This window comes from Heterocephalus glaber, unplaced genomic scaffold, assembly GCF_053883595.1.
Source record: "Heterocephalus glaber isolate CG9 unplaced genomic scaffold, H.glaber_assembly_v1.0 deba00001586, whole genome shotgun sequence".
Lineage (NCBI taxonomy): Eukaryota > Metazoa > Chordata > Mammalia > Rodentia > Bathyergidae > Heterocephalus > Heterocephalus glaber.
Window position 1 is genome coordinate 3213865 of NW_028258364.1, and position 20293 is coordinate 3234157.

The window sequence follows — 20293 nt, forward strand, 5'->3', positions numbered from 1 at the left end:
TTGTTTGGTTATGAAACATATCTTTTAGAGATAAGTAGTAGTAGCAAGAGGTAAGTAAAGAATATAGGTGCCTTGCTCTCTTTGTATGTTTTAGAAGGAAAATCATATTTTCTAATAGTTGAAATTATGTCCTTTGGGAGGATAATGTTATGTATACTTATGCTTTAATGTATTTATTGTTAACTGTAGTTGGTTAAAGTATAAAATTAAGCCATACTCAAAATTAAAATCAGTATTTGAAGAATTATTGTATGGTTCTATTTATATGAGCAAAGTGCTTTAATCTTCCAAACACTTAGCTTCCAAAATTGTAGCTCAATGTAATTAGATATTCAAAAATTTATGTCAAAGTTTGGTTTATTATTAGACGGTTAGGGTTAGAGGATTTTGGGTGATTTGCATACAGAGGATTCCAGCTAGCTAAAAAAGAGGAAAGATATAATTTTGAGGAAAGGAATATGCTTTAGAAATTGCCGAACTGCAATTTTTTGGAATTTTTTTTCAAATGAGTTTTCATTTGACAATCATTTTTCCATTCACAAATACAGAGTAACACAAGCTTACAAGTGATATCAAGGTAGAAAAATCATTGACTAACAAAGATTATTAAGCAGCAGAAACAAACAGCACTGGAGTTCTTTCAAACCCTGTTAATATTCTTCCGAAGCTTTTGAAACCTGAATACTTCTTTAGACTGCTAACAGTGTTGTCAACCTGTCATTATTTGTAGTTGGCATGTCTGTCGGAGTGGGGACAGACATTTGTTTTCCATGTGGTGTGTCAAGAATATGAACTGGAAAGACCAAAATCAGTGGTCATATGTCAGCATGGAATCGATCGTCGGTTCTGTGAATCTAAGGTATGTTAAGTATTATGGCAATGTTATACACATTAGTGACTTTTTTAAAATGAAAGATTGAAATTTAGCATTAAATAAGATGTACATAACCAAAAAGTAGAACAAGAGGTATATATTTTTTTCAATGAATTATTTTGCAAATTATTAGCCAGTTATTTAGTTGTATCTATAATGTAAGGTAGCTATTAAAACACGCACATTTGGGCCAAGGATTTAGCTCAGTGGTTCCACTCCCTGCCTTACAAGCACAAGGACCTGAGTTTGATCCCTGGTACCCACCCCCCCAAAAAATGCACATTCACAAATAAATGGCAATACAATAAAACCTTGGTTCACGAGCATAATTCATTCTGGAAACATGTTTATAATCCAAAGCATTTGTACATAAAAGCAAATTTCCCCGCAAGAAATAATGGGAACTCAGATGATTCACTCTACAATCCAAAAATATTCATATAAAAATGATTGCAGTACTGTAATATAGTACAAGATAACAAAGAAAATACAAAATATAAAGGAAAACGAATTAGCCTGCACTCACCTTTGAAAACGTTTGTGGCTGGTGTGTGTGAGACAAGAGAAGAGGGTTATTGTGTAGGATGACTTTCACTTTCACTAGTGGAATCACTGATATCTATTGGTTCAATGAAATCTTTTTCTTTGCGTCCAACTTTGACAAGGAACCTATACAGTGACGCTTGATTTTGCTTTCTGTTGAGGATTTTGGGGAAATGTGATATTGTATTGTAGTTAAACATTCATTGCTCACACTGCTGCACCCTTATTTGGGTGGTACTTTTCTACAAAATTTTACAGTATTTCTCACATTTTACACATCCTGTTCTCATTTGAAGTGAGGGATTCCTCTGCCTTGTTCTCCTCCTCTGCAGACAGTATCTCTTCCATAACCTCTTGCTGTTGGGAGATCAGAATCCCACAGAGAGAAAGAGAGACAGGGGAAGAGAGAGAGGAACAGTTGGCTCAGTTGTGATCATGTGACATTCAACATCACATACTACTATTGCAAGACATTGCTCGTTCATCAAATCAGAATTTATTACAAATGTTTGCTTGTCTTGCAGAACACTTATAGAACAAGATACTTGCAATCTAAGGTTTTACAGTATTATAAAATACCTTACCTCTTATTTTTACTATTAAAACTCACGTCTTATTGCATTATTATATATGTAAAATTTTTTAAGTTTATTGGTACAATTGATATATACATGATGATCATATTCATCATATGGAATTTATACTTCTACTTGTTATACCTTAATTCTTATTTTTTTACATTTCTCCTCCCTTCATCTCTTCTTCCCCCCCTCCCCTCCTTATTTACAAAATCTTCGTTTCTATTTTATCTTTCTTTTCTTATTTTTCTACCCTTTCCCCTTCCTTCCTTTCCCCGTTCCCCGTCCTTATTACCCCTTCCTATTTGAACATTTTCTTCCTATTTCACATTATCTATTATAATTTTGGTCCTTATTTACCTTTTCAGTTTCTTACATCAGAGAAACAATGATATATTTACACATGTGTGTCTGATTAATTTCACTTAAGAATATGGTCTCAAGTATATCCATTTACCTAGAAATGTCTCCAGTTTATCCTTCTTTATTGCCTAGTAGTACTCTATTATATAAAAAAAATCTTCTTTATTCATTCCTCTGTCAGTGGGCATTTGGGCTGTTAACAAGATTTAACTATTACAGACTGTGCTGCTAAAAAACAAGTGTACATATATCACTATGGGATGAAACTTTTAATTCTTTCAGGAAGATACCCAGAAGGGGAATAGCTGGGTCAAATGGAACCTCTAGTCTTAGTTTGTTGAGGAATCTCTGCACTGATTTCCACGGTGGTTGCACCAGTCTACGCTCCCACCAGCAATGGAGAAGGGTTCCTTTTCCCCCACAGCCCTGCCAGCATTTGTTACTAGTTGATTTCTTGATAGCAGCCATTCTTTGTGGGGTGAGGTGGAATCTCAGTGTTGTTTTCATTTGCATCTCAAATGACCAGTGATGTTGAACATTTTTTAATGTTTATTTGCTATTTTTACATCTTTGTTTGAGAAATATCTGTTCATTTCAAATGCCTTTTTTTGGATTGGGTCTTTAAATTTGAGGGGTTTGATTATTTTCAGTTCTTTATATATATTCTAGATACTAGTCGTTTGTCTGAGGAACAGCTAGCAAAAATTTTTTCTCTGTTGGTTGTCTCTTCGCTCTGTGGATGATTTCTTTTGCTGTGCAAAAACTTTTTAATAAGATGAGATCCCAGTTGTTGATTCCTAGTAATAGTTCCATGTGACTGGTGTTTTGTTCATAAAGTTGTTGCCTATCTCTGTGTCTTCAAGAGTTCTACCTTTTCTGTCTTCTGGCAGATTTAACATGTTTGTTTTAATATTTATGTCCTTAATTTATGTGATTTTAGTTTAATGCATGGTGGGAGACATGGGTTTAATTGTAGTCTCTGGCATGTGGAAAGATAGGTTTTCCAACACCATTTATTAACTAGACTCTCTTCCAGTGAGGGTGCTTGGTCACTTTTCAAAGATAAGGTGGCTAAGTGTGTTTGGAATCTCTTCTGCATGTTGTAATCTGTTGCACTGATCATCAGATGTGGGTTTTTTTGCCAGTACCATCCTGTTTTCATCACAGTAGCTCTGCAGAATAATTTCAAGTCAGCTGTTGTGATACTCCCTGCCTTGCATTTGTTGCTCTGAATTACTTTTGCTATTCTAAGTTTCTTCTGGTTGCAAATGAATTTTAGGAATGCTTTCTGTAGTACTGTGAAGCATGCTATTAGTATTTTGATTGAGATTGCATTAAATCTGTGTAACAATTTTGGGAATGAGGCACTCAGGCCCCAGCCAGAGGCCCATCCAGATACCATTGGTAAGTGCATGCAGACCCTACCCAGTAGCCTACCCAGACAAGAGCTGCTGGGACGCACAGGCCCCAGCCGAAGGCCTGCCTGGACAATAGCTGTGCAGGTGCTCAGGCTGCAGCCAGAGGCTCGCCCAAATAACATTAGTAAGTGTGATCAAGGGCCAGCCAGAAGCCCTCCTGGACAACTGTTCAGGCACCCAGGCTACAGCCAAAGGCCCTGCAGAACAGCTGAACAGGTGTGCACCCACCAGGCAGAGGCCCACCTAGATACCAAGTGAGCCCAGGGCCCAGCCAGAAGCCCAGGACAGTGCAGGGAACCAGAAGGCCATCACTGTGAGCCCAGGAATTGGTGCAGTGGTGAGCAGTACACAGAAGGCCTCTGTGAGACTTGTTAAGAATTCAAGCCTGCTAGGAGAGCAAAGAGTCACCACAATAAAGGCACAGCAGACTTCAGTGGTTGAAATGAGAAGACACATGCATAAACCTGAAAACCAGACTTTCAGATCACCAAAGGCAACTCCAAGGGGCAACAAGATGGAAAAATCTGATACTAAACCACCAGCATGCTGAACTGGCAATGAAAGAGTATCTGGAAAAAATGAAATCAGAAACAATTTCTTAGATAACAGAGATGGTGTCCATAGTGAAAGACATGATTAATAATGCTAGAGGAGACACAGATTAAAAAAAAAACAGAGGAGCTGAGGAACATGTTGGAATCTCAGCATAAGAAAAAAATGGAATCCATAAAACAGATTCAAATGATATCCAGGAGATAAAAAACTCCATTGAAAGTTTACACAGCAGAATGAGCCAGTGTGAGGACAGACTATCAGATATAGAAGACAGGATTGCAATTTGTGGCCAGGAAAAGAAAGATTTCTTAAAAATAGCTAGGGCCTACAAGAAATCAATCCAGCAGCTGCTAGATGATGCAATCAAGAATAATAACACTGATCAGAAGCAATGAAGAAGCAGGAGATAGTGCAAACAACATAAAAAAGTATTCACAGAAGTCATGGCAAAAAACTTCACAAGCAGGTGAAAAGAATTTGATATACAGATAAGTGAGGCATATAGGACTTCAATTAGCCATGATCAAAAAAAATATACACATAGGCATGTAACAATCAAGATTTCAGAAACCCAACAAAGGAACAAAATATCACAAGCAGTTAGAGAAAAGAAACAAATTACATACAAAGTAAAGCCCATCAGAATCACAGCAGACTTCACAACGCAAACCCTAAAGGCAAGAAGAGCCTGGAGTGACACATTTCAAGCCCTAAAGGAAAACAGGCTCTAACCCAGAAGGATGTACCCTGGAAAACTGTCTTTCAAAATGAATGGAGAAACAAGATACTTTCACGATAAAGAACACCTGAGGAAATTGATGAATACCAAACCAGCACTCCAAAAAATTTTAGACGATATCCTAGGAAAAAACAGTGAGGATCACATCTCCATGAAGGCCAACAAAATCCATCATGCAAGACAAGAAATTAAATACAAAGGGGGAGAATCCAACAACAGGAAAATGTCATGACAAGGATAACTCAGTACATATCAGTTATAACCATCAATGTTAATGGTCTCAATTCACCAATCAAGAGAAATAGACTGGGCACACCCTACCGAGGTCCTGAGTCATGCGGAAGACACCGAATCACCTCACTGCAGACAAGCAGCCACCTGATTCCACATTACTAAGGCGCAGAGGACACCAGACCACCAGACCAAGGTACTGAGTCCCACTGTTCCCGGCCCAGAGATAGAGGCTTCTGAGCCGTCGTCCCACTGCTCCTGGTCCAGAGGAAGGGGCTTCCCGGTCACCAACCCTCCCGCTGCTCCCAGCCCAGAGGAAAGGGCTTTTGGGCCACCTTCTGTCCTGCTGCTCCTGGCCCAGAGGAAGGGGCTTCCGGGCCACCATCCCTCCCACCGCTCCCGGCCCAGAGGGAGGGGCTTCGGAGCCACCATCCCACTGCTCCTGGCCCAGAGGAAGGGGTTTACCGGCCACCATCCCTCCCGCTGCTCCCAGCCCACATGAAAGGGCTTTTGGGTCACCATCCCTACCACTGCTCCCAGCCCCTGTCCCACCTCACCCAGCGCAGAGGAGGTAATCCATGCAGGTGCTAACAGCCCCCCGCCCCAGTCGAAATGAGAAAACACATAAATAAGTCTCAAAACCAGACTTCCAGATCACCTACAGCAACACCAAAGGGAAATGAGATAGAACCCTCTGATACTCAAACACCTGGACCCACTGAACTGGCAACAAAAGGGGATCTGGAAAAAATGAAATCAGAAATAATTTCTCAGATATCATGAGAAATTGTGCCCTTAGTGCAAGACATGATTAATAAATCTAGAGAGGAGCTCAGGAACATGATGGAATCCCAACATAGGAAACAAATGGAATCCATAAAACAGATGCAAATAGATTTCCAGGACATGAAAAACTCCACTGAAAGTCTACACAGCAGAATGAGCCAGTGTGAGGACAGAATTTCAGAAATAGAAGATAAGATTGCAATTAGTGACCAGGAAAAGAAAAATTGCTTCAAAATTATAAGGGAACATGAGAAATCAATCCAGCAGCTGCTAGATGATGCAAAGAAGAATAACATAAGACTGATTGGGCTCAATGAAGAAACAGGAGAGAGTGCAGATGGCGTAAAAAATCTCTTCACAGAAATAATGGCAGAAAACTTTCTAAGCAGGTGAAAAGAGCTTGACATACAGATAAGTGAGGCATATAGGACTCCAAATAGCCTTGATCAAAAACAATCTCCACATAGGCATATAATTGTTAAGATTCCAGAAACACAACAGAAGAACAAAGTTCTCCAAGCAGTCAGAGAAAAGAAACAAATCACATACAAAGGAAAGCCCATCAGAATCACAGCACACTTCTCAACACAAACCATCAAGGCAAGAAGAGCTTGGAGTGACATATTCCAAGCCCTAAAAGAAAACAGCCTCCAACCCAGATTGATGTACCCTGCAAAACTATCTTTCAAAATGGATGGAGAAATAAGATACTTTCATGACAAAGAGCACCTTAGAAACTTCGTGAATACCAAACCAGCACTCCAAAGAATTTTACACAATATCCTAGGAACAGACATTGAGGATCACAACCCCAGGAAGCAAAGCAGAATGAACCCATCTGGCATGACAAGAAATTAAATGTAAAGGGGGAGAACCCAACAAAAAGAAAAAGTCATGGCAATGACAAGTCAATATGTTTCAGTTATAACCATCAACATTAATGGTCTCAATTCACCAATCAAAAGAAATAGACTGGCAGAATGGGTCAAGAAGCAAAATCCAACAATATGCTGCATACAAGAAACACACTTAATTCAAAAGGAAACTCATAGACTGAAAGTTAAAGGGTGGAAAACAATACTGCATGTGACAGGAACCCGAAAAAAAGCAGAAGTGGCTATCCTCATTGCAGATCAAGTAGATTTCAAACCAACACTAATTAAGAGAGATGAAGAAGGACACTACATCCTTGTAAAGGGAAAAATCCAAGAGGAAGAGATGACAATCATAAATATCTATGCACCAAACACTAGTGCACCCAACTATATAAAACAAATACTAACGGACATGAAAAGCCGTATATGTACTAATACAATTGCAGTGGGGGACCTCAACACCCCACTGTCACAAATAGATAGATCAACTAGACTAAAAATAAGTACTGAAATACTAGAACTCAATCGAACTCTTGAACAAATGAACTTAACAGATGTTTACGGAGTCTTCCACTCCACAAAATCAGAATACACATTCTTCTCAGCTGCACATGGGTCATTCTCCAAAATAGAGCACATACTCACACATAGAACATGTTTAAGTAAGTGCAAAGGAATGGAAGTTATCCCCTGTATATTATCAGACCATAGTGTGATGAAATTGGAGATCCATAGCAAAAGAAACTCAAAAAATTTCATAAGCACGTGGAAATTGAAAAACACACTTCTAAATAACCAATGGGTCACAGAGGAAATTAAAGAAGAAATCAGACAGTTCCTTCAATTAAATGACAACGACAATACAACATATCGGAATCTATGGGACACAATGAAAGCAGTCTTACGAGGGAAATTCATAACAGTGAATACACATATTAGGAAAACAGAACGAGCCCAATTAAACAACCTGATGCTGAACCTCAAGCTTCTAGAAAAAGAAGAGCAGGACAACCCCAAAGCTCATACAAGGGAGGAAATTATAAAGATCAGAGGAGAAATCAATGCAATGGAAACTAAGGGAATGATACAAAAAAATCAATGAAGCCAAGAGTTGGTTCTTCGAAAGAATCAACAAAATTGACAAACCTTTAGCCAACCTTTTCAGAAAAAGGAAAGAAAAGGCCCAAATCCATGCAATTATGAATGAAAAGGGTGAAATTACAACAGACCCAGCAGAAATCCAGAGGATCATCAATACCTACTTCCAGAACCTATACGCCAATAAGATGGACAACACAGAAGAAATGGACAGATTCCTAGATACATATGAATTACCAAAGTTGAACGAAGAAGACCTAAAAATTCTGAACAACCCAATATCAACCAATGAAATTGAAAATGTAATTAAAAACTTATCAACTAAGAAAAGCCTGGGCCCTGATGGCTTCACTGCTGAATTCTACAAGACATTTAGAGAGGAAGTGCTGCCACTACTGTTTAAACTCTTCAGTGAAATTGAAAGGGAAGCAATACTCCCAAATTCAATCCTGGAAGCAAGCATCACCTTGATCCCCAAAGCAGAGAAAGACCCAACTGAAAAGGAGAACTATAGGCCAATCTCACTAATGAACATAGATGCAAAAATCCTTAATAAGATACTGGCAAACAGAATGCAGAAGATCATCAAGAAGATCATATACCCTAATCAAGTGGGATTCATCCCAGGGATGCAGGGATGGTTCAATATACGAAAATCAATTAATGTAATACACTATATCAATAGAGCCAAGGACAAAAACCATATGATTATCTCCATAGATGCAGAAAAAGCATTTGACAAAATCCAACATGCATTAATGATAAAAACCCTACAAAAAATTGAAATAGATGGTCTCTACCTCAAACTGATAGAAGCAATCTATGAAAAACCAACAGCCAATATCATACTAAATGGTCAAAAACTGAAATCCTTCACACTAAAATCAGGAGCAAGACAAGGATGTCCACTATCACCACTCTTGTTCGATATAGTTCTGGAACATTAGCCACCGCAATTAGACAAGAGAAAGAAATAAAAGGAATAAAGATAGGTAATGAAGAAGTCAAATTGTCATTATTTGCAGATGACATGATACTCTATATAGAAAACCCCAAGAACTCCACCAAAAGTCTTCTAGACTTAATAACCAAATTCAGTCAAGTAGCTGGTTACAAGGTCAACACACAAAAATCAGTAGCTTTCCTCTACACCAATGACAGACTCACTGAGAGAGAAATAGGGCAAATAATTCCTTTCACAATAGCATCCAAAAAACTGAAATACCTAGGAATCATCCTAACAAAAGAAATCAAAGACCTCTTCTTTGAAAACTATGGCACTCTGAAAAGAGAGAATGAAGATGATATCAGAAAATGGAGAGACATCCCCTGCTCCTGGGTAGGAAGGATTAATATAGTGAAAATGGCCATACTTCCAAAACTGCTATATAGATTTAATGCAATTTCAATTGAGATCCCAGCAGCATACTTCATAGACCTCGAGAAAACAATCCAAAAATTCATTTGGAACAAGAAGAGACCCAGAATAGCAAAAGCAATTCTAGATAACAGAGACATGGCAGTGGGTATCACATTCCCCAACCTGCAACTCTACTGCAAAGCTACTATGATAAAAACAGCATGGTACTGCCAAAGAAACAGACCTGAGGACCAGTGGAACATACTAGAAGATGCAGAAACAACACCAGACACACTCAGCCATCTCATCTTTGATAAAGGTGCCAAACACCCTCACTGGAGGAAAGATAGCCTCTTTAATAAATGGTGCTGGAAAAATTGGACTTCAACTTGCCAAAGATTAAGACTAGACCTGTGTCTCTCACCATGCACTAAACTAAAATCAAAATGGATTAAAGACCTAAATATTAAAATAGAAATTCTGAACCAGTTGGAACAGAGGTTAGGTAGAACCCTTGAAGACATCAGTGTAGGAAAAGATTTTATGAACAAAACCTCAGTTGCCGGTGAACTAGCACAAACAATCAACAAATGAGATCTCTTCTTATTAAAAAGCTTCTGCACAGCAAGAGAAACCACCAGCAGTGTGAAGAGACAATCCACAATGTGGGAAAAAATCTTCACCTGCTCTTCCTTAGACAAAGGTCTGCTATCTCGAATCTATAAAGAACTTAAAAAGATCAGACCTCCCAAATTTAAAGACCCAGTCCAAAAATGGGCATCTGAAATGAACAGACATTTCTCAGACAAAGAAGTAGAAATAGGAAATAAATACATGAAAAAATGTTCAACGTCACTGGTCATTCGAGAGATGCAAATGAAAACAATGGTGAGATTCCACTTCACTCCAGAAAGAATGGCTGCTCTCATGAAATCAACCAATAACAAATGCTGGCAGGGCTGTGGGGAAAGAGGAACCCTGTTCCACTGCTGGTGGGAGTGTAGACTGGTGCAACCACTGTGGAAATCAGTATGCAGATACCTCAGAGAACTAGGACTGGAAGTCCCATTTGATCCCGCTATTCCACTGCTGGGGATCTTCCCCAAAGAATTAAAAGAATCATACCACAGTGATATATGTGCACCCATGTTCATAGCAGCACAGTTTGTGACAGGTAAAACTTGGAAACAGCCCAAATGCCCATCAACTGGAGACTGGATAAAGAAAATGTGGTTTTTTAATAAAATGGAGTACTACTCAGCCATAAAAAATGAGAAATTAGAGACATTTATAGCTAAGTGGATGCACATTGAGGCAATACTCTTAAGTGAAATAAATAGGACACAGATGTGTAAATACTGAATAGTTTCTCTGGTGTGAGAAACAAAGTGGAAATAAGGACTAAATATATAATAGGTAATGTGAAATAGGAAGAAAAGGGGCAAAGGGGAAGGAAGTGGGAGGGCTAAGGGAAAGGATAGAAGGGAATGGGATTAATATGAGAAAATGGAAAAATAGGTACAAAATCTTTGTAAATACAAAGGGCTGGAGGGGTTGAAGGGAGGACTGGGCAAGGGTGAAAAACAAGAACCAAGAGAGACTATGTAAAGGTGCAAATTTCCAATGATGATTGTCATTATATTGTATACCTAAAATGTACCAATTATTAGAATGAATAATCGGTAATGTAAAATAGGAATTAAAGGTCCAAAGGGGTAGGGGTAGTGGGAGGCACAGGGGAAAGGAAAGAAGGGAAAGGAAAAAATGATGAGATATGGAAAAAATGGAAATAAAGTCTTTGTGAAGAGGGAAGGGTGGAGGGTGTGAAGGGAGGGCTAGGAATGGGGAAAAAATAAGAACCAAGATGCATTATATAAAGGTACAATTCCCAATGAGAAATATAATTGTGTTGTATACCTACAATGTACCAATAAAAGAATTTAATACAAAAAAAAAAAAAGAGAGAAATAGACTGGCGGAATGGGTTAAGAAGCAAGATCCAACAATATGCCACACACAAACATTTAATTGAAAAAGAAACTCATAGACCGAAAGTTAAAGGGTGGAAAACAATACTCCATGCAACAGGAACCCGAAAAAAAGAAGGAATAGTTATCCTATTTGCAGATAAAATGGATTTTAAGCCAAGACTAATTAAGAGAGACAAAGCACACTACATCATTACAAAAGGAACAATCCAACAGGAAGAGATGAGAATCATAAATATTTATGCCCCAATTCTAGTGTACCTAACTATATAAAAACAAATATTGATGGCGATGAAAAATCACTTAAGCACTAATACAGTAGTAGTGGGGAACATCAGTACTCCAGTGTCACAAATAGATAGATGAACTAGACAAAAAATAATGAAATACTAGAACTCAACCAAACACTTGAACTAATGAACTTAACAGATGTTTACAGCGTGTTCCATCTCACCAAATCAGAATACACATTCTTTCCAGGTGCACACAAGTCATTCTCCAAAATAGACCACATAATGGCTCATAGAACATGAATAAGTAAATGCAAAGGAATTGAAGCTATCTGCTGTTATTATCAGATCATAGGGACATGAAATTGGAAATCAATAGCAACAGAAACCACAAATATTTCATAAACACATGAAAATTGAAGAACACATTCCTGAACAACCAATGGGTCACAGAGGAAGTTAAGAATTCAGACAGTTTCTACAATTAAATGACAATCCTAATACAACATATCAGAATTTATGAGACACAAGGAAAGCAATCTTATGGGGGAAATTCATACCAGTGAATACTCCTATTAGGAAAAGAGAGCAAGCTCAAATAAACAACCTCATGCTGAACATCAAGTATCTACATAAAGAACATGGCAAACCCATTTGACTCAGCTAATCCTCTTCTGGGTATCTTCCCAAAAGAATTAAAAGCATCATACCACAGTGATATATGCACAGCTATGTTTACAGAAGCACAGTTAATCAGAGCAAAATCTTGGAAATAGTCCAAATATACATCACCTGATGGATGGATAAAGAGGATGTGGGTTTTTTCCAAGCTAATACAAGGGAGGAAATTATGAATATCAGAGCAGAAATCAATGCAATGGATACTAAGAGAACGATACAAAAAACGATGAAGCAAAGAGTTGGTTCTTCAAAAGAATAAACAAAATTGGCAAACCCTTAGACAACCTTATCAAAAAAAGTAAGGAAAAGGCCCAAATCCATGCAGTTAGAAATGGAAAGGGTGAAATTACAGTGGACACAGCAGAAATCCAGAGGATTATCAATACCTACTGTGACAACCTATACACCAATAAGATGGAAAACACAGAAGAAATGGACAGATTCCTAGAGACTTGAATTACCAAAATTCAACGAAGAACTAAAAATTCTGAACAACCCAATATCAATCAATGAAATTGCAAATGTAATCAAAAACTTATCAATGAAGAAAAGCACAGGCCCTGATGGCTTCACTGCTGAATTCTACAAGACATTAAGAGAACTCTTCCCACTCCTGTGTAAACTCTTCAGTGAAATTGAAAGGGAAGCAATACTCCTGAATTCATTCCTGGAAGCAAGAATCACCTTGATTCCAAAAGCAGAGAAAGACCCAACCAAAAAAGGGAACTATTGGCCAGTCTCCCTCATGAAGATAGACCCAAAAATCTTCAGTAAGATACTGGCAAACAGAATACAGAAGTTCATCAAGAAGATCATACACCCTGACCAAGTGGGATTCATCCCAGGGATGCAGGGATGGTTGAACATGTGCAAATCAATAAATGTAATACACAATATTAACTGATCCAAGAACAAAAATCATATGATCATCTCAATAGATGCAGAAAAAACATTTGAAAAAAGAGAACACCCATTCATGATAAAAACCTGCTAGAAAATCTCAACCTGATAAAAGCCATCTTTGAGAAAGCAATGGCCAATATCATACTAAATGGTCAGAAACTGAAGTCCCTTCACACTAAAATCAGAAACAAGACAAGGATGTCTATTATCACCACCCCATTCAATATAATTGAAAACATTAGCCACAGCAGTTAGACAAGAGAAAGAAAAGGATTAAAGATAGGAAATGAAGAAGTAAAATGATCCTTACTCATACATGACATGATACCCTATATAGAAGAACCCAAGTACTTCACCAAAAGTCTTTTAAAGTTAAAAACCAAATTCAGGAGAGTACCTGTTTACATGGTCAACACACAAAAATCAGTAGCCTTCCTGTACGTGAACAACAGACTCACTGAGAGAGGAATTGGAGAAACAACTCCTTTCATGATAGCATCCCCCCCCCAAAAAAACCCCTAGGAATCAATCTAACAAAAGAAATAAAAAACCTCCAGCACTCTTAAGAAAAGATCAAAGAGGATATCAGAAAATAGATAGCCCTTGCTCCTAGATAGGAAGAACCAATATTGTGAAAATGACCATATTTCCAAAACTATTATATAGATTCAATGCAATCCCAATTGAAATTACAACAGCTCATTTTACAGATTTGGAAAAAACAGTACAAAAATTCATTTGGAACCAGAAAAGACCTACAATAGAAAAAGCAATTCTAGGCAACAAAGACATGGCAGGGGGTATCACAATCCCCAACCTGAAACTATACTACAAAACCACTGTGATTAAAAACAGCAAAGTACTGGCAAACAAATACACCTGAGGTTCAGTGGAACAGATTAGAAGATGCAGAAACAACTCCAGACACACTCAGCCACCTCATCTTTGACAAAAAAGCCAGACACCCTCACTGGAGGAAAGACATCTTCCTTAATTGTGCTGGAAAAATTGGGTTTCAACGTGCTAAAGATTAAAACTACACCTATATCTCTCACCATGCACTAAACTAAAATACAAATGGATTAAAGATCAAAATATTAAAACAGAAACACTACACCACCTGAAAGAGTCATTAGGTAGAACTCTTGAAGACATTAGTGTAGGAAAAGATTTATGAACAAAATCTCAGTTGCTCATAAACTAGCACAAAGAACAACTGTAATCTCATCTTATTAATAAGCTTCTGCACACAGCGAAAAACCAGCAGAGTGAAGACACAAGCCACAATGTGGGAAAAAATGTTTACCAGTTGTTTTTCAGACAAAGGTCTACTATCTAGAATATATAAAGAACTGAAAAAAAAAATCACACCTCCCAAGTTTAAAGACCCAGTCCAAAAATGGGCATATGAAACAAACAGACATTTCTCAGACAGAGAAGTAGAAACAGCAAATAAACATAAGAAAAAATGTTCAACACCACTGCTCATTTGAGAGATGGAAATAAAAACAACGCTGACCGCCGCCACCATTCCACACTCCTAGGGCAGAGAAGGTGAGCCAGTCCCAGCACACGAAAGGAGGCTCCCCCGCCGGCATTCCACGCTCCCAGGGCAGAGAAGGTGAGCCAGTCTCAGCACCTGGAGGGAGGCTCCCCTGCCACCATTCCATGCCACAGTGAGGATCACAACCCCAGGAAGCCCAGCAGAATGAATGCATTGGGCGTGACAAATTAAACACAAAGGGGGAGAATCCAACAAAAAGAAAAAGTCATGACAAAGCTTTTAAAACTTTTAACTTCATCTCCCTAATGAGTGTATAATTCAATCTTGTTATTGTACTGATTAGTATTTTTCTGATTCTAGAGTTGCACACCTTGTGCTGTACTGGCTATTTATCATCTTCTTATGTCTACTTTGTAATTGGATTGTCTATTAATGAGCTGTAGGAGTTCTTTATATATTCTGGTCATAGGTTATATGCATTGTAAATGTGGTCTGTTTAAGGACTACTTTTCATGTTAAAGATAGCATTTAAAGTTCTAAATTTTGATGGAGTTTCATTTATCAATTTTTTTCTTTTATACATCATGTTTTTTGTATCCTAGGTAGTTCTTCTGTTTTATTCCGATGATCTATATGTCTTTCCTTACACCAACATTGCCTTGATTACTGTAGCTTTAGAAGAAGTCTTAAAATTAGGTACTAAATGTCTTCCAACACTGTTTGTTTTTTTTTTAACTTTTCTAGGTCCTTTGTACTCCTACATAACTTTTAAATTTCAATATCCAATTCTTCACTTATACCAAGTATACATAGACCTGAATTTCTATATGTACCTTGTGTTTTCTAATCCTGCTAAATTCAAATACAAGTTCTAGGGGCTCCTAGAGATTTCTTAGTATTTTCTCTGTAGATGATCATTTCATCTACATATAAAGATTTTGCTTCCACCTTGCCAATCCTATCCTAATTGTGTCATTTTATTGCCAGACTATTTTGATTTGGGCCTAGGTTTCAAAGTTTAATGGACAGATAAAGTGTAAGCATATCTGCCCTTGTTCCCCACCTTAAGGAGAAAGCATTGTAGCTTCTCCATTCATTTAAGGCGTTCTCACTGGAAGTATGGAGTTCATGTCTTTAATCTGTTGAGAAGGTTCTGTTCTACTTCTAGTTTCCTGATAGCTTTTACTATGAACAGCTGTAGAATTTAGTGCAGTACTTTTTCTCCAACTAGTGAACGGATCATCTGGCTTTTTCCTTTCCTCTGTTAAAATGATGACTTTTGGGGGTGGATCTTCCAATGCTGAACCAACACTGCCATCCCTATTAATAAAACCACTTTCTACATACTGCCAGATCTGACTTTTAATAGTTTGTTTTGATAAACAAATTTCTATCTATGTTCATACCTTTTTCTTCTATTATCTTTATCCAGTTTTAGGATTAGCACAATGTTGAGTTCCTAAAATGAGGGGAGAAGTGTTCCTTCTTTTTTCTGCTTTAAATGTTTGATATAATTTATCAGTTAAAATGTATATGAGCCTGCCTTTGTCATATAGGTAGGTTTTCAAGCTAGGAATATACTTTTCTTTAATACGTACTATTCAAATTTTATATTTCCTCCAGTGTTAGTTTCATTAATTTATCTTCCAAGGTACTTAGAAGTTGTTAAATTTATTTTAAAACAGATTTTTGTAGTATGCTTTCTATATCCTTTTAAATTCTGTAAATTCTGTTTTAATGTCTCCTTGATCTTGATATTTTAATTTTAAAAATGTATAATTGATATTGTGTAATAGGAAGTAAAGGTCTAAAGGAGCTGGGAAGTGGGAGGGGTGGGGAAAGGAAAGAAGGGAAAAGAAAAAATATGAGAAAAGGAAAAAAATGGAAACAAAATCTTTGCAAATAGGGAAGGGTGGAGGGGGTGAAGGGAGGGCAAGAGAAGGGAAAAGAAATAAAAACCAAGGTACTCATGTAATGGTACAAGATCTCAATGATGTATGTAAATGTATTTTATACCTAAAATGTACCAGTAAACTTAATGGGGAAAAAACCCAGAAAACAGAAAACACTAAGATGCCACCTCATCCCAGAAATCATGGATGGTATCATGAAATGCACTAGTAACAAATGTTGGCAGGTTTTGGGGAAACAGGAACACTTCTACTCTGTTGGTGGGAGTGTAGACTGGTGCAATGGAAATCAGTATGGAGATACCTCAAAGAACTAGAATTAGAAGTCCTATTTGACCCAGCTATTCCGCTGCTGGATGTCTTCCCCAAAGAATTAATTAAAAGAATCATACCACAGTGACATATGTACACTCATGTCCATAGTGGCACATTTTGTAATAGCTAAAACTTGGAAAGAGTCCAGTTGCCCATCAACTGGTGACTGGATAAAGAAGATTTTTTAAAAACTAAAATGGAGTGCTGCTCAGCCATAAAGAATGAGAAACTAGAGACATTTAATGGTTGCACATTGAGGCCATACTCTTAAGTAAAATAAATAGGGTACAAATGTATAATTATGGAATAGTTTTTGTGGTGTGAGAATCTGAAAGTGTAAATAAGGATTGAAATTTATAATAAATAATATGAATTAGGGAGATAAGGCCCAAAGGTGAAGGGATAGCAGAAAGTGGAAGGAAAGGGAATGGAATAAATATAAGAAAAGTAAAAAATGTAAACAAAGTTTTTTTTAAATAGGGAGGGGTTAAGGAGTGGAAGGGTAGATAGAGGAATGGGGAAAAAAATAAGAACGAAGATATATCATGTAAAGATACAAATTCCCAATGATGAATGTCATCATATTGTGTACCTAAAATGTACCAATAAAGTTAACAAATTAAAAAAACATTTTGTGAATAAGGCTATTTTCACTGTGTTGGTTCTTCCTACCCAAGAGCAAGGAATATCTTTCCATTTTCTGATATCCTCTTCCATCTTTTTCAGGGTACCGTAGTTTTTGATGATGAATGTCATCAAGAAAACTTACTTTGTTAGATTCATTCCTAAGTATTTCATTTTTTTGATGCTATTTGAAAGGCCTGGTTTTCCTGATTTCTCTGAGTAGGTTTATTATTTGTGTACAGGAGTGCTATTGATTGTTAGTATTGACTTTGTGTCTAGCTACATGACTGAATTTGATTATTAAATGTAGATGTCTTTTGGTGGAATCTTTGGGTTCTTCTGTGTAGAGTATCATGTGATCTGCAAATAATAATAGTTTAACCTCTTCCTTTCCTGTCTTATCCCTTTTATTTTGTTCTTTTGTGTAATTGTTCCACTAATCTGTCCACAACTATATTGAATAGGAGTAGGGATATTAGACATCCTTGTCTCATTCCTGATTTTAGAGTGAAACCTTTCAGCTTTTGACTGTTTAGTATGGTACTGACTGTTGATTTGTTGTAGATGGCTTTTTTCTTTTAATTAATTTTATTGGTACATTTTAGGTATACAAATATAATGACATTCATCATTGGAAATTTGCACCTTTACATAATCTCTCTTGGCTCTTACGTTTTCCCCCATCCCCTGTCCTACCTTCAACCCCTCCATCCTTCCCTATTTACAAAGACTTTGTTTCTATTTTTTCATTTTCTCATATTAATTCCATTCCCTTCTTTCCTTTCCACTACCCTTCCTACTGCCCCTTCCCTTTTGCCCCTTTTCTTCCTATTTCACATTATCTATTATACCTTTTAGTCCTTATTTACACTTTCAGTTTCTCACACTAGAGAAACTATTTAATACTGACACAAGTATCCTACTTATTTCACTTAAGAGTATCACCTCAATGTGCATCCATTTAGCTATAAATTTCTCTAATTTCTCATTTTTTATGGCTGAGTAGTACTCCATTTTATTAAAAAAACACTCTTTATTCTGTCTCCAGTTAATGGGCATTTGGGCTCTTTCTAAGTTTTAGATATTGCAAATTCTGCTATGAACATGGGTGCATGTATATCGCTGTGGTATGCGTCTTTTAATTTTGGGGGGAAGATACCCAGCAGGGGAATAGCTGGGTCAAATGAGACCTCTAATCCTAATTCTTTGAGTTACCTTCATACTGATTTCCACAGTGGTTGCACCAGCCTACACTCCCACCAGCAGTGGAGCAGTGTTCCTTTTTCACCACAGCCTAACAGCATTTGTTATTGGTTGATTTCATGATAACATCCATTCTGCCTGGGGCGAGGTAGAATCTCAGTGTTGTTTTTATTTCCATCTCTCAAATGACCAGTGGTGTTGAACATTTTTTCATATATTTATTTGCTGTTTCTACTTCTCCGTCTGAGAAATGTCTGTTCATTTCAGATGCCCATTTTTGGATTGAGTCTTTAAATTTGGGAGGTCTGATTTTTTTTTTTTTAAGTTCTTCATAGATTGTAGATAGTAGACCTTTATCTGAGGAACACCAGGTGAAAATTTTTTCCCACTTTGTGGGTTGTCTTTTCACACTGTTGGTGGTTTCTCTTGCTGTGCAAAAGCATTTTAATAGGGGCCGGGGATTTAGCTCAGTGGTTTTGCCGCTTGCTGCACAAGCGCAAGGACCTGAGTTCAATCCCCGGTACCCCCTGCCCAAAAGCATTTTAACAAAAAGAGATCCAACTTGTTGATTGTGCTAGTTCATGGGCAACTGAGATTTTGTTCATAAAATTTTTCCTACACCATTGTCTTCAAGAGTTCTTCCTAAACTTTCTTCCAGCTGGTTCAGCATTTCTGTTTTAATATTTAGATCTTTAATCTATTTCAATTTTAGTTTAGTACATGGTGAAAAATATAGGTCTAGTTTTAATCTTCCTCAAGTTAAAACCCAATTTTTCCAGCACCATTCATTAAAGAGGCTCTCTGTCCTCCAGTGAGGGTGTTTGGCTCCTTTGTCGAAGATGAGGTGGCTGAGTGTGTCTGGCATTGTTTCTGCATCTTCTAATCTGTTCCACTGGTCCTCGGGTCTGTTTCTTTGCCAGTACCATGCTGTTTTTATCATAGTAGCTTGGTAGTATAGTTTCAAGTGAGGAGTTTGTGATACCTCTTGCCATGTCTCTGTTGCCTAGAATTGCTTTTGCTGTTCTAGGTCTCTTGTGCCAAATGAACTTTTGGATTGTTTTCTCAAGATCTGTGAAGGATGCTGCTGGAATTTCAATTGGGATTGCATTGAATCTATATATCAGTTTTGGAAGTGCCATTTTCATTATGTTGATTCTTCCTACCTAGGAGCAAGGGATGTCTTTCCATTTTCTGATATTATCTTCAAACTCTCTTTTCAGAGTGCTATAGTTTTCAGAGAAGAGGTCTTTGATGTCTTTTGTTAGGTTGATTCCTAGGTATTTCAGTTTTTTGGATGCTATTGTGAAAGGAATTTTTTGCACTCTTTCTCTCAGTGAGTCTGTTGTTCATGTAGAGGAAAGCTATTGATTTTTGTGTGTTGACCTTGTATCCAGCAACTTTACTGAATTTGGTTATTAAGTCTAGAAAACTTTTGGTGGAGTTCTTAGGGTCTTCTATATAGAGTATCATGTCATCTGCAAATAATGACAATTTGACTTCTTCATTTCCTATCTG

General features: G+C 37.4%; 1 protein-coding gene across 11 annotated transcripts in view; it reads left to right on the forward strand.

Annotated features, from left to right (window-relative positions):
- Bltp1 (bridge-like lipid transfer protein family member 1) overlaps window positions 1-20293 on the forward strand; it is a 241252-nt gene that overhangs the window by 86716 nt on the left and 134243 nt on the right. For all 11 annotated transcript variants that reach the window (XM_021236449.2, XM_021236454.2, XM_021236453.2 and 8 more), the window contains exon 24: window positions 731-859. In XM_021236449.2, the coding sequence (XP_021092108.2) occupies window positions 731-859 (129 nt within the window). The remainder of the gene's footprint in view (window positions 1-730; window positions 860-20293) is intronic.